The 16,360-nt window shown below is 30.5% G+C and overlaps 1 protein-coding gene across 7 annotated transcripts in view; it reads right to left on the reverse strand.

The window, feature by feature from the left end:
• Nucleotides 1–7,228: 7,228 nt before the first annotated feature.
• The window catches only part of LOC106458190 (leptin receptor gene-related protein-like), a 14,200-nt gene continuing 5,068 nt past the window's right edge, over nucleotides 7,229–16,360 (reverse strand). For 3 of the 7 annotated variants that reach the window (XM_013917661.2, XM_022384322.1, XM_022384321.1), the window contains exons 3-4: nucleotides 10,731–10,926; nucleotides 7,229–10,334 (exon numbers count right to left, since the gene is read on the reverse strand). In XM_013917661.2, coding sequence (XP_013773115.1) covers nucleotides 10,221–10,334; nucleotides 10,731–10,926 — 310 coding nt within the window. In that variant the 3' untranslated portion in view covers nucleotides 7,229–10,220. The remainder of the gene's footprint in view (nucleotides 10,335–10,730; nucleotides 10,927–16,360) is intronic. The other 4 variants (XR_002610332.1, XR_002610335.1, XR_002610334.1 and 1 more) reach the window with 4 other exon arrangements.

Raw genomic sequence — 16,360 nt, forward strand, 5'->3', positions numbered from 1 at the left:
TTTTCACATTTTGTAATTGTGAAAGGTTGCTTTTTTTAACTTTTCTTACTTTTTAAGGGGCCTTTTTATCTAGTTTAGTGTGGATCCCACTCTGTGGGAAGTGGTGTCTGACCAGATATACTTTTTTTTTAAATCTTCACTGTTCTTCCTGTGATCATGCTCAATGTCAGTTATGTTGTAGCCCTTTCTATAGTGGACCTGATGAATAATTCTAGATGCCACCAGGTGTTGGTTGTAGCACTATGACGTATTACTGTCTATATATCTGAGTGATTGCTTTTTTCTAACATGGATTTCTCCTACCTACCATCCTCCAGAGGTACATTGATTGGAGATGTCCTGTCATGATTAGAATCATGTGTCGATGGCATGATGCTCTTCCTACTGTAGACCTGATGTAGAATTCCATATGCTGCCAGGTTTTCATTGAAGCACTCTGCCATGACACAAATTTATATCTATCATTGCAGTTTGCCCCTCAGGCTGAGACGTTCCTACCATCCTCTGGATGTACATTTCCAGTGGGTATGGTGTTGGTTGAGATTGTCCAGCAAAGTAAGTCCTCACATGCGTGTTGGCTGGTATCTCTCTTCCTCCTATCATGGACTGGATGACAAATGCCCACTGCTACCAGGTTTTGGACTGGAGATGCACCCTAGGTTTGCAGTCCTTCTTCCTACCATCTCCTGGATGTCAGTTCCTGGCAGATATGGTGTTGGTTGTGTTGGAAATGTGCGTAAGTGGAGATGGATTTTGGTACGGAAGCTTGCAGATGTGTGCAGTCTTCTGCAGAGGTGCAATGTTTTCTATTTTTTTTATTCCACACATCCTGGTCTATCTTTGGATGCTTCCTACAGGGGGATAATTTTTTTTCCCAGAGAAGAGGTAAGATATTGTCTCAAAAGTTAGCATTTTCCTACACTGAACATGTACTTCCAATAGATACGTACCTCCACTAACATTTCTCACCCAGCTTCCCCACTTCTAGTGATATATGGTGTAGGTTTTCTAACGAATCTTGAAGTGATTAACAAGTGCAAATGTGAAGAGGGTGCTGGTAATGATAGGAGTTGTCATGTTTTTATTGGTGGAGAGCTGCTGCATGACCATTTGCATGTGGATATGCAGGAGGTGAGAGGCTAGTGGCAGAGCATTGAAAAGGTAATTCAGAGATAACCTACATATTACAATCTGTAGAAAAATAATTACAATTTATTTGTTCCCAAAAAAGTAGTTTGTAAGAAAAGACTAAAATTTATTCTGAGACCTACAGATTACTGTTAAGTAGGTGGCTTTTATAGTATTTGTTGTATCAAAACACTGTACAAAGATAAATTATAATTTTTTATAATGCGAGTCATTTTGTCATACAGACCTTCATGCTGATGATTCAAACATGATGCATTTTAAGACCACAATTGTATTGTTTTGCTGACACTGCTGTTTTGAAAGATAGAACAGAAGTTATTTTAATCATGCAAAAGTAACTTATTTTGGATTGATGTGTGTGGTATAAATATATTTTCTATTGATGTCTTAATTAACTGAGGCTACTATTTTGAAAGACTGAAGGTGCAATTTTTTTTATTGTGGTTTTGTTTCAAGTAAATGAAAGGCTTGACTCTTCTTCAAAATATTATACTGTGCAACCCAAACTTAAGCTAGTAACAAATATGACTTGTGTACAGATCCTGCAAGGCCTATAAAAGTATTAAAATTGTAGGGTTTCTTGTTTAGTGATTTATTTATTTTCTTGTTATATGTTTTTTTATTAATATTGTGAAGGTATTTCAGTTAGTATTTGAAAAAAGTATTTTGACATATGTTGGACTCGCATAGCCCTAAATTAAGTTAAATAAGTAGGTTATGAACAAGATGTGTTTGGCACAAGATAAGTTTAGGTTATATTTACATCTGTATTTAACAATAGTGGAATTGAAAAATACCAAGAACCAAAAATTTATATTTCATAAACATGTTTACCTGTTTCTTTGTTTATTAGTAAGCTTCTCTGGCTTTGACTTGGATCATCAATATACTAATAAACAATAGTAATAATAATAAGTAGGAAAAATTCAATTTTAAAAAATAATTGACTTATGCCTTTGGTATTTGTCTTATTTAAGAGGCTCTAGTGCCTGTAAGTTTGGCCTTTATTATCCAAAAGTATTTCATTTGCAAATGAAAAGTGCCATCCATGTGCCAAGGGGTTCTAGTTTTAAATTTACATTTATAAATGCATTTTAAAGCAGGCTTTTTCAAACATTTTAACTGTTTTTTTGTCAATATTCTAGTCACGTGTAATAACTTGTTTTTATTGTCATGTTTTTGTAATATACAGTTAAGATTTTTTTACTAGTCGTACTGAACTCAAGTTCAGTTGCAAACCCTTTTATCAGTATCAAATCACCTTGATAAAATAAAATATTACTGATGTGATCGTTAAAGAAAAGAAAGGATCAGTTTGTATTATTTATATGATTAATATTTTTAAGAACACAACATTTTAACCGTCATCATTTTTCAAAAGAAACGTACCACGCATTTAAAATGTTAGTTTGCCTTTAAAAAACACTTTATTTAACTAGGTAATGAATAATAGTTTTGGAATTATAAAATTTGACATAAAAAAATGTATTGTATTTATATGCTAGTGTATTAGACTTCAGCCAGTAGTTTTAAATTTGAGTCTATTTTTTACTATTAGATAATATACTGTCTGTACTGGAGATTTTAAACTGTGATATCTTAACTGTAGACATTAATAATGATCTCTTTGCTGCTTCAGTAATGAGGGGTATTAATTTAAATATGTTTTTAAGATTATTTTATTATTATTAATTTAGCACTTTTGGGATATAACTTAAACTTAGTAATTTTAAAGGCTTGTAATCATATATGGCATAACTTTTTTCACTCAATGATTAAAAAATAAAGTTTAAGATAAGTCTGAACATAAAAACATAATTACTAAAGTTTTACATTGTAATAGCGATTATATAACAAAAATATTTTCATGAGTTGGTGAAATACTCATTAAACATTTATTTATAATAACTTACAGCTCATTTTTCATTTATATGCTTATTTAAGTTACATTAGTATGCTCATTAAAATACTACAAGAATAAAATTAATATAGTTATAATTCTAAGTATACTTATTTTTAAGATATACCTTATAAAAAATGAAAACTTCAGTTAAAAAGCAATTTGCAAAGTCCATACCAAAGTTTCTAAACATCTTTCCAAATATTTATCTGTACACATGCTGAGAGCAGTTAAGTTATTTTAATAACGTTTATTACAGAAATAATTGGAAATAGTGTTATGAAATGTTTTTATTGTTTGAGCTCGGTGTTCAGAAATTTATCTATTTCATTTGGACAGTTGGTCGAAAAGGTTCTGTTTTATAGTATGTATAATTAAGTGTATATTTTTAAAATGTTTATTGAAATCGAATGTTACATATACTTTATGAAGCCATATCTATATATACTTTTAGCTTAACATGTTCAAACTTAGGTCTATGAAAAAAAATGTGAAAAACATTATTTATTTATTTCTGTTTAGTAGTAATAAAAATCTAATTTAGAATAATCTATTTGCAAAACTGATAATTTTTTTGTATTTTTATGATTTATTTATTATTATTCTAAGCAGTGGCGAAATCTGAATTTGTTTACATATTTGAGTAAAAATTCATTTAGGCTTAAAATCTTAAGCTTTTTCTTATGGATTGTAAAATTTGACATGATATATAATGGAATGCAAATATTTTTGACCTAGCAAAGTGGTAAAATGTATGATTTCAGATTTGTTCTTAAAATTTCTCTAAACTATTCCATTATATATTTCTAGTAAGAGGTATATAAAAATTGTATATGAATTTTCAGACATAGTTGCATAGAATTCAAACTTGTTTAACTTTTGTTAGGAACCACTTATTTTGAGATCTAAACCAGTTATAGTGTTGTTGGACATCCTGAGGTATATTCTAAATTTCAATGAGTACTTAAGAGAAACCCTATTGTTTTATTCTTAAATAATATAACTACATTATATTTTCTAAATAAGATCTGAGATCTTTGTTTGAATTTTGTATTTGTTGCTAAATTTTATGAAAAATCAGTTCGATTTCTTGTATATGGCACTTTCATTAATATTTTAAAGTTGTTTCTTAGTAACATTTTTCCAAAACTTATAGTGGAAGGTAAAGATAAAAACATTACCATTTTCCACATCATTTGAAATCACTAGTACAAATAAAAAGTTTAAGCTTACAAATATTTAAGTAAACTGTCATCCTATACAAAATTGTATTCATCATGAGCTAGTTAAACATTGTATGCATTCTCGATTTGAACTGTTGTCTCAAAACAGTATCCATCAGTTAAAGAGCACATTTTCAATTTAAATAAATAAAACACTCAATCCTAAACATGTAGATATTAAATAAAACGAAAAATTTTAGTTTTAACCACTTTTAATATTTTTAACTAAAGATAAAATGTTTCATATATTTTGCAGTAAGGAGAATTAGTAGTATCCTATTAAAAACATATCTTTTAAGACAATCATCTGCCATTACCTGTGCTTAACCTACAAATTGTTTTTATGTAAAGACATTTACCTTTAATCCACCTGAGTAATAAAATATTTGTTTAATATTTTAAATGGCTTGGAATTTAGCATTTTCATTTATATTTTCGAGTCTACATGTTTATAACGTTATTTTGCAAGCATATCTATTTTGTACAAAATATTCATTTCTAGGTAATGAAGCCTATTAATATAGAGAAATATAAAATTCTAATAAACCATATGTTGTAAGCTAAAAGTTACTTTCTATGAATAACTTTTAAGTAGATTGATCAACACATTAAACCTATAGTTTTACCATGAAAATTTTTTTTTTATTTGAAATAGTATCTTTTAAATTCAGTGTAAATTCTTTATTGTTCTAAACTTAAATTTGATGATAAGAGGAAAACTTATGTTCCCTTTCTTTAAACATATATTGATTTCTAATTAATATACTCTTGTTGTGTGAAATTGGTTCTCATACGAAAGGCATGGCCAGGTGGTTAGGGCACTTGACTCGCAATCTGAGGGTTGCGAGTTCGAATCCCTGTTCCACCAAACATGCTCACCCTTTCAGTCGTGGGGGCATTATATAGTTACAGTCAATCCCACTATTCATTGGTAAACAAGAAGCCCAAGAGTTGGCAGTGGGTGGTTTAACAATGCTAAATTAGGGACAACTAGTGCAGACAGCCTTCTCGTAGGTTTGCATGAAATTCAAAACAAATCAAACCATACAAAAGGTCATAGTGAACCATGAATGGACAAATGATTTGTGCAAAGGTTATTCTATGTTCTACCAATAAATATTTTGATAACCTGGTAAGGAATAGGTTTTATTGAACGAGGAACATGTAACTTAACCACTAGTTTCATTGTGTTAAAGTGACAAGGTAGCTTGTGTTTTAAAACGAGATTAGGACTGTCGCCAAGTGTTCGTGCTTATATTTGTCAATGACTTCATTTATGGTGTTAAGCTTTGTAGACTTTTGGCAACAATTATGAAATCTTAAAAGTATATATTTGTCTTGTATCAATAAACTGTGAATTTTCAAGCTGACCGTATGTTTTGTTTATTTGTATTTTGTCATTATTAACAAGTCTTCCAATGAAAGAAGAAAGTTCAAGACTTGTATAGCATGTCACGTTATGATGTAAAATAAATTTGTGATTATTGAATGCTTAAAATGTAGGTTTGCATATATATAATGAATATTATGATGTCAGTGTAAAAATAAATCTGTTGCATCTGAGAGTTCGTGATAATACAGTATCTATGTAACCAAAATAACAGTCACAAAACTAGTTTCTGTTGTTCAAGTTTAACACTGTATACATCTTTTTGTTTACAATTTGAAAAATATTCCTTTTAAAATTATCATAAAATTTGGATAGTTGCTTTTTAAACATTTACAACAGCAGTATTATAAAAAAAAAAATAATAATAACTTGTGTAAATCATGATAATTTAACCCTTTGGATGCTATCATCAGATTTATCTGACTTGACATTTATAGCCATTTGGTGCAACAAACAAATTTTACCCCATGGTGTCATAAAAACTCGTAGTGCAACAATTGGGATACTAATACGTCCTTCAATTTCCCATCTTACTACCACGAGTGCATACATCACCGAGCATATGTGCAATTAGTGAATAATTGAGACTTTCTGAGAACCCAAAATATAATTATAAACTGAAAGGGTTAATCAAGGACTTGGTTAGTGTGCTGTTTTCATGAAAAATATCTAAGGTTCAGAGAAACATGAATAAGCGTTAAATGTATTATCAATAAGAGTTTTTGTCATTCTGAACTGCAAATGGCTTTATTGATAAAGAAATTCTACAAATAAAAAAATATATATATTTATAGACACACACTCACAGATTTAGATAACAAACAATAAGGGTGATTACAGAATAGATTGTACTTACAAGTTTCTCTGCAAATTAAAAAGAACAATTTGTACAACTTTTATTATTAACATTAAAAACTTCCATTTCATTACAGTATTAGTTAATGATAAATTTACCAAAAACATCCCAAATTTAATTTTCTTAAGTTAATATAATTAAGCTTTGAAACCTCTTAATTGTGCCTTGTGTTAATGCACAGCTAAACTTGTACAAAACATAAGTATACAATTATAAACTGAAAATATATGTTAACATCAGTAAAACTTTTTCAGTCATTTCAAAAAGGTTTTTTAGTGGTTCACAATGTAAGCTAGTTCAAAGACCCTATATTAAGATGGTCCATTCCCTATCTTTACAACTGTAATAAAATTTGAAGTGCATCAAGTGGTTGTTAGTTTGATAACATCTATCAAGCTACCTTCTTAACCACACACCTTAACATGTTTTGAAATTTATAGCTTAAAATTTGTTTTTCTTTTTGATATAAAATTGTATGAAGTAACAGATCAAATAATCCAGTATTTGTGTATTGTTCATACTTTACTGTGTATTAGTCTAAATAAGTAGCCACATTCAAGGGTAAGTTATTTACTGTTTTTAAGCTTAGTATGGATATCTATGACACAGTGAAACTTTAATATAAGGGAAGAGATGATATCTATATACACACACACACATGAACACACAGATCCTTGAAATTGTTTATAGTAAACACACAAAGAAACACATTGTTATTCACAATAGACTGATATTTTTTATTGAACTTTTACAACAGGCATACATATCAGCATGTTTACAGTCATAAAATATACCATCAGAATTTATGAATGCAGGATTAACTTCACAGTAAATCATTTAATTTGATACACAGATGACAGTTACTGAATATAGTAAACTTTATAAATGGTTTAACTTCAAAATCTTACTATTCTGTCTATTGCCAAGACAACCTTAAAAATCAAAAATAGATGTTTTTAGGAGACAGTGCAATCTGATCTTCATGTAAAAAACGCTTTGGGTGACATCACATTTCTGTTCTATATTTGGCTAGATTTTAAACACTTGTTACACTAGGATACTGATTATACAACATGGAGGATTATGTTCCCCCTATCTGTTGGTAATGTTTATTTTACGACGTTACAATTGAATTATACTGTCTCTTGATCAACAAGTTTTACCGATGTGGTGAACTGCTGGGAAAGTAAAGTGGGGAGATGTAAAAACAAAGTAATTCTCATGATTTAAAATGAGCTTATTGCCATTGATAATTAGTGTGTGTATTAAACAGATAAGCCAAAACTGGAAATGATATTGCTCACTTTGTTAGCTACTGTTTATATAAACAGTATACATGCAGATTCTTTATATGGCAGCACAACTACTTGCCATTCACAGCATGATAGTCAGCCTGATTACACTTTTTGGGACAAGTGGATCATTTTAGAGATATGGGGTCTTTTGGCTAGCATTCCACCAAAACTAGATGGTAGTTTTAAAAATTAATTGAAAAAAAATATTTGTCAGATAAATTATTCTGGAAACTTTTTTTAAGAGTTAAAATAAGGTAACAAGTTTAAAAACTTATACAAAATAGTTTTAAGAACTTTTGTTTTTATTCATAAATAAGTTTCTAGAAGGTAAAGTGTTGGCATAGCAAAGCGAAGAATGTTTTGAAAAGGTAACAAATACAATACTGACACTGATGTTCTACAAGCATATTTTTACTCAATTGGCACATTTTAGTATAATTTTCAAAAATCCTAATGTGTCTTTTAATATTTAAAAAAAAATTATTTTCTGAGTAATTATTCATTTTATCATGAAAACGTTTAACGAAATTAATAAAATTTATTACATAAACATGTTTGCATCAAGACACAAGTAAGTACCAACTGAATCAAAAACATTGTTCAATAAATACATACAGTGTATGAATTATTTTACATAAATCTAAAAAAGTAAAAAATATTAAACTAATATTCATAGAATGCAACTGATAGAAACATTTACACACAGAGGCAAAGACTCAAGAATAATTATAGTTACATCTTACACTATAAATTGTTTAATCAGTGCTAAAAATCTACATTGTACTAGTTTTCATATAAGATTTACAAACTATATTTTCTTAGATGCCACAAGTACAAGAAATAGAAATTGAATGTAATACAAATTTTTCATAAAATTTTGCAATAAATGTTTTAACTCGTATTTAACTTAAACAGCTTCTTCAACATATCAGGAGTATCAAGAGACTTCTGTATGGGTTACTGCAATGGAACAGGACATAGCATTACCATGTATCAAATAGGCTCAACTCATGATGCACTTACTATCACGGTGTCCACTTTCCATGTTGTATCCATAAAAACTATCCAAGAATAATGATAAACTGTTTATAGTTTAAAAAACAAAAAAAAATGTTATGAAAATATACTTAATATTTTGTTCACAGTATTTTTATATTTTGTAAGTTTGAAGTATCAATCACTTTGAAACTTTGTTTAGTACTTGTCCAAATCTACTTCTATTTGGTACTTTTCATTTGTCTTAGGATCAACAAACATTAATGAAATATTAGTTTAAATTCCAAAAGAGTCTGATTCTATAAACTAAAATACACTGAAAATGTTTGAAAGTAGATGCTAAAAAATAGACTGGTGTATACGAAACATCAGTAAATAAATATTTTCATCTTTATCCTATTGCCACAAACCAAACTAGAACCCTTCCCCCAAAAAAAAGAATCAAGAAATTCAATCTTAAGAGTTGTGAGGCAAGCAATTTCAAAGTACGTTAGTTTAGAAAGTTATTTAAATTCCTGATATTCATTGAAGAGTCGCATTTTCATATAGAACAGAAAACATTTTAAAAATTAACATAAAATTTGTTATCTTATTTTGCTGTTTTATAATATATTAATCCCACTATTGGCTACCTTTTTTAGAAGTACATTCACGATAACATAAGAATTACAACTATATTTTTGGAACTTGTATAATGCTGTGAAAAATTAATTTTTTTGTAGGTAACTGTATTACTAAGGCTTTCAAGAGGTTGAAATCAGTGAGTCATTTAAGAGTTGTTCATGCCTACTAACTATCAATATCAGTATTACAGGTAAAGAATGCATGAAAAATTATCTTCACTTATGTTGAATGGTTATTAAGAAGATTATGAAACATTGATATAGAACAACAAACATGTTGGTAAAGATGTTTTCTTTACCTAGAGAAAATGGTGTTCTTCTAAAACATGAACACTGTCATTGAAATATAACATTTTTTTAATTACTGATTTTAAAGTATTTCCCCAAGTTAATTTAAATAAGCTATTCAGATCTACCATGTTAGTAATATAAATCTCACAAAAAAGCAATTAATATTGTTTTTTTCTGTTATCACAATAAAAGAAACTTGTGTGTATTAATATCTAACAACAATATCTCGAAGGTTGGATCACTATAGAAATTACAACACACTACAAGCATGCCGTAGCTATATACCTTACACTTACAATGAAACATGGTAGAGTGTTCATTTTTAGCATGATTTTTTCTAGAACTCTGCATGTATAGACATCTATAATGTTGAAGAAGTATTAATGTTGACAACCATGAAGTGTCTTTCAAATTTGCATACAAACCTTAACTTACAGACAAACCTGGTCTGATTTCATATAACTAATATTCAAGCTCTTATCAGGAACAAGTTACGATCACCACATGCTGTAGTCAACCTCATCATTGTCAAAGACCATAAAGACGCCCAAGATGGTTAAAAACACAACAATATTGCCAGACAGAATCAATCCACAAGCTCCCCACTCTATCTGTAAAGAAACAAAGGCATCTTTGTACTAGTACAAGTGCATTAATTACAGGCATCACTTTCCACTATAAGAATTGCCAAAAACAGAACATGCACAGAAATCTTATCACAAATGGAATTTTTAATATAATTAAGTAGTTACCTGTCTTCTTAATGTTGTTCACAAGCTTAAAAACAAACTTTAACTATTACAAGAGTTCTTAAGTAGATTGATTTAAATTTTGGCTATTTTTCGTTAAAAAATATTTGATACTGAAGCCTTAAATGTATTGTAAATGATAAGCTAGGCTCTTAGTCTAATGAAGAAAGTGGGTATTTCTCACTCTTAAAACATTACCAAAATTACAACTGACTATCAGATATTAAATACAGATGGTATATTAACAGCAATGGTTACCACAGGTTGCTCCCGCGGTGATCTGGCTAACAAAATTGGCAATCCAAAAGATGAGATGACAATTCCCGTTGTTATAAAGATACACAACTCTTTGCAAGCATTACTAGATCCCATATCATCATTAAAACGACGAGATATAATTGTAGGGAAAGGAGCAAGGATGTAAAATACAATGACAAACAGAGGCCACCAGTTGCTGAAACAGAAATAATGTTAAGTGTCAAAGTTTCTTCATACCTTTTTATAGATTCATGTTCACTCAGTAGCACTTTAGGTCATCCATACACTATATCATGGATATTTTTAAAGATTAACTTACTAATTGTACTGAAAAAAATATGAAAGAAATACTTCCATATGGATGAAACATCAACACAAAAATAGGTTTGAAATACGTAAACTGATCTTGCCCGTAAGTATATCAGTTTCTTGTTATTGTCAGTGAGATACAGGGAGAACTTAAATTGTTGTTACTATTTATGGTTTAATGGTGCAAGGCAGCAAGGCCATGTGTACCAAGAAAGATATAACAAGTAAAAAGGTAAGAAAAAAATTAAAATGGTAAAATCATAATAATTACAAAAGTGTGAGTAAGTGGTTGAAAAACTGATAAAAAATTAAATCTTGAAGGCCAAGGCCCTTAAAAAATAACATCAATTTTGCCATTTGCAATGACACTGTCTACAACCAAAAACAATAATATAACTAAAAAAATGCATTTAAAATCCTGTTGCTGCTGAGTAACAAGGAGATGGAAGGAAAACAAAGAGATGGACACTAGTTGGTCACATTTTGAGTGACATGTACCAATAAATGACAAATTAATGAACTTCTATATGAACTTTGCTTCTCCCTTATAATGTTTAAAATCCATGAATGGAATGCATAAAGACTCAACAGCAGCAGATGAGGTTACTTTTGTTGCCTTGTCAACAGAATCATTCCTCTTGACACCAATTCGTGCAAAGTATCCAGCAAAACTGGATGAGTAATGGTTGTGACAATAATGAAGCCAGTCTTGTACAAAGTTGAGTTTGCAAAACCCATAGTTCATTGAGGCACAAAAACATGCTGCCAAATGGATGCTTTAACAGGGATTGTTGCTTTGCAGCAAACAACAAGAATAGCTTACATTAAATATGGAATGCAAGTCCACAGGACTCATTATACAAGCTGTGTCCTACAGAAGTGCATAAGGCCCCTGTACAGAATCTAAGCCCCAGATGATACACAGGATTAAGCACTTTCCAACAGAATGTTTGGATCTACTTCAGCCAAAGATTTTGCCTTAAAAGTGCCAGGGGCAAAGCACAAACCAAACAAACACAGTCAAGCATCAAGCACAGAACAACTACCTGTTCCCTAAGGTGTTGAAGAGAATGTAGCAGTTCACGGACAAACCAAGAACACAGTTACCTGATCTCTATAACAACTATAGCTTAGGGGACATAGTATCTGGAAGGACAGGCACAGTGATTTATAGTGGAATAAAAGAGACAAGACTTAGTATGATGATGAAGTAAAAGTAAACAGTTTACTTGTTGGAGAAAACAAATGGGTAGAAAGGGTTACTGCATTGTGATACATTTAGTTGAATAGTAAAATATACTGTAATTACAAATAAAAATAACTTGCATTATCAGAATAAATAAGAAATAAAATGCAAATGAAGCTTCAACGGCAACTTTTGACCCCTTCAGGGCAAACTTAATCTCTCAAAAATGCTAAAATTGCATTCACAATTCAAATTCTCACTGGAGCTGACCAATCTGATAAGAAGGTCACATGAATCTGTAAGTATATTTGTTTTATGTAACAGTAATAGAACAATACTCCATGCACATAGTAAAATAGTTTACAATATAACTACCCAATAAAACAGTAGAGAAGTTTCACAACCAGAACTGGAATGCCTAGGGCTGAAATTAGCACAATCTCAACCAGATCTATTACATTTCAAATCAATTTTGCACATATAAAGTATTTCAATGCTTTCAGGTAGTTCATGGTTGACCTTTGCCTTCTGAAACTACATTGATTGTTGAAAAAGAGGTTATTTTATTTTATGATTGAGCATTAACTATTCTCTTCAGTGCCTCACAAAGAGTGTTAGCTAAGGCAATATGTCTATAATTAGGGAGAATAACAGGATCCTTCCTGAACTTTAGGAAAGGGTGTCAATAGCCTAGCTTCATACTTCAGTTGAAGTCATTTCTACCACACATGAACAAAGAACAGAACAACAAAAAGTATGCACAAGAGAGACGACACAGTATCTCATAATTGAAATTATTTACTCCAGTGGATGACTTGCCAAAATGATGTAATACTGACTGAAGTTCCATCTGATTAGTGCCTGTCATACGTCTTCCTGTCCATCAGATTAACATCTGAAAGCACTTCTGGCATGTGTCTTAATAGAAAAGAAGTCAAAAGGGCAACTGAAGAAGCTAGATCATTCAGAAAAAACATTTTCCAATGATTTAGTAATTTCTGGCAAATTAATTAATAACTGTCTATTATAACAGAACGGGAATATTAGTGATGAATTTAATTTACAAAAATCCCTAATACTGCCATCTGGTCCATCAAGCCTTATTCTTTGTTGAAGAGTGTGCTAACAGGTAGGAGTCCTACATATAGTTAAGATTAAAAAGGGAAGTATGTTGAGATCCTAGGCATCTATATGCAATATATAATCCAGAGTTGCTCACCTCTATGTTGTGTTGATGTTACATGTTGTTTTAAATAATTAGCTGAACCAATTTTAACTTTGGTAGTGAACACAGTTGGACACCCTTAGATCAAGATTAGATGGATAAGCAATCAGATGAATATTTTGAGTTTTGCCATTACTTCAGTTTTTAATATATGTAGCCAATACATATAAAAGTGACATTTAATGCCCTGAAAAAGTAGTTTTGCTAGTTGTAATTACATCTGTATGACAATGTGATCATTCACAGCCTTGTTAACAAACTGTTGACCAAAAATGGTTAAATCAAGTTCTGAAAAACCAGTTTCCACAATGTCTCTAACTCTAAGGCAAGGGGAACAGATGAAGACATAAACAGCAGTAAAAGCCTGACTTGAAGCATGGAAGTATATCATGGCACCAGAGTTTAGAAGGGAAAGAATATGATCTGAGAGTAGGCACTCCACAGATCTACCTCTCCCAATTGTTTCAACACAACTCCAGAACAGACTATGTTCAACAAAGTCTCCAAAATGACAAGATAACAACTGGTTTATGATATCTGGTTGATTAATAAATTCTCCAGGTGGCAGATACAAGTAAAAAAAAATAAATAAATCATACAGACAATAGTGATACAGATAACAATGAAGTATAAAGCAGTATGAGGATGGATGAAATATGAAAGCATCACCGCACATTGGACACACATCACAGCTCTCATCTTCTGCACTATCAGAAACTGAAATTAAAGAATGTATCCAACAGGGAGAGACAAGTTTTAGTTTGTTCCCTTGTTTTTAAGAGCAAAACCACATTGGATTATTTGCTGAGTCTATCACAAGGAATTGAACTCCAGATTTTTGTGCTGTAAGTCTGTAAGGTTACCACTGTCTCAATGGAGGATAAGAGACACACGTAGGTTGGAAAAATTGATCAGAACTTCAATATTGTCTAGGTAAAAATAAAAACCACAACATGTCCATTGCAAAAACTGGCCATTATCATACTGAAAACATAGTATGTCTAAAAGACAATTTTTTTGAAGTTTTTTCTTCACACCTGTTATTTTGGGAATCTGTTTTGGTCTTCGTGGGTCTTTCAACTGGAAGAAGAAGAAAAGTAGGTTTTCTCATAGAGCGATTCCAAAGAACAACATCAAACTACACACTGGCACTGCAAGCAGGAAGCAAATGCTCAACTGTTGTCAATAAAGCAATTATTTTAAGAATTTTGAATTTGAAAGCATGATGAATTTTCTAGCCTTGTATAAGACTGGTGATGTTTTATTTGAACTTATTGCATGCAGTTTTGGACCCCTCATTACAGGACAGATGACATCTTGTAAAAGAGTGCAGAGAACAAGTTTAAAAAGCTTTATATGAAAAATTTAAGTTTTGAGCTTGATTTTTTAGAGCACACAATAATTAAATGCAGCACTCAAAACTAGTGATAAAACCATCAGAGAAGAATGTGGCATTTTATCAAAACATTAAGTATAATGCCCCAAAAAAACTGTGATAAAAAATCCTGAAATGCTTTTTTCTTTAATTTTTTCTGTGAAAGATTAAGATTTCATACAAAACTACTGATAAATAACTATAATATTTAATGATACAATCACCTAACACTGCCTAATTTGAATATTCAGTTACCATTGATTTTAATGGATTACTGTAACAAAGCAAAGCAAACATCAAATTTGTAAAAGTTTTTATAGTTTTGAATGTGTAGGCCTATATATATACAGATATTTCTGAGTGATTATGAAAAGCATTGCCCTTCTTTCACAAGTGAACTATTTACTAAAAATGTTAATTCCCTGCCTAGTAGCTTTTACACTTTATTATGTTAATTAATAAAACAGTTGTTTTAGTCAAAATGTGATTCAAAACCAGAATTAACATGCACTCTGTCAAAATATTTTAGTGTGAGTGCAATTGCACATTGGATTATTTTATTATTGAAGATGACAATGAAATTTGTTACTTAAAATTTACAATAGTTTGACATGCTTTAGTTACTTTGTTGGAAGAATGAGAAATATCAATGTCTGAAAACAAACCTGTTAGGACTATTTCACTGCACTTTATTGCATTAAACAATAAAAGTTTCATTTTGATTTTGACTTGCTAGGGATGTTAAATATTGTAGGGGCAGAAAGTAGATGTCTAAGGTTTAATGTGAAGGGCTGCTTCTAATTTTAGATTTAATCAAAAATATTTAATCAGTATATAAAACAGATGCAAGTTTTAAATTTTCTACCTAGGTTAGGGCACTCGCTTTGTACCCCACTCGAGTATTAAGTGTCTTTATGTGGAAGAATATATTCACAACATATTATGGCATTTGCCATGGTATTGTTCTAAATTAATGCACTTACAGAGGATGTTTTAACCATGGACTGCACATCCTCACTTCAAGGACTGTAAATTTGCCTTAATTTATGTTCTAGAACATGTTAAATGTCAGGACAATTTTTCTATGGCTGATATTTTTTCAGTGGTGAAATGAGGACTAATGGGTACGCATACAGTGAATGTATACAGAATTCAACATTCACTGGACACATAAATAATCAACAGGCAAATAAATCTTGGTGATGCATCCACTGAAAAGTCCTTACTTGAAAATCAAACTATTTTTTTATCAGCTGCATATTTTTAAATGTAATGTTAAAAGTGTTTACCACAATATTATCTACTACTAAATATATCTCAATACAACCAAACTTGAAAAAGAACATAGATAGCAATAATTGTTAGAGTTTCACAAATTGCACATATCCACTGAAGAAAATATTTATGTAAATGCACAACAATTTTTTTATGTTTGCCTTTTCTGTAATCTCTGTATACACACACACACACATATATATATATATATATATATATATATATACATATAAACTCTAAAGACACAGTTAATTCTAAAG

The sequence above is a fragment of the Limulus polyphemus genome, unplaced genomic scaffold, assembly GCF_000517525.1.
Source record: "Limulus polyphemus unplaced genomic scaffold, Limulus_polyphemus-2.1.2 Scaffold426, whole genome shotgun sequence".
Classification (NCBI taxonomy): Eukaryota; Metazoa; Arthropoda; class Merostomata; order Xiphosura; family Limulidae; genus Limulus; species Limulus polyphemus.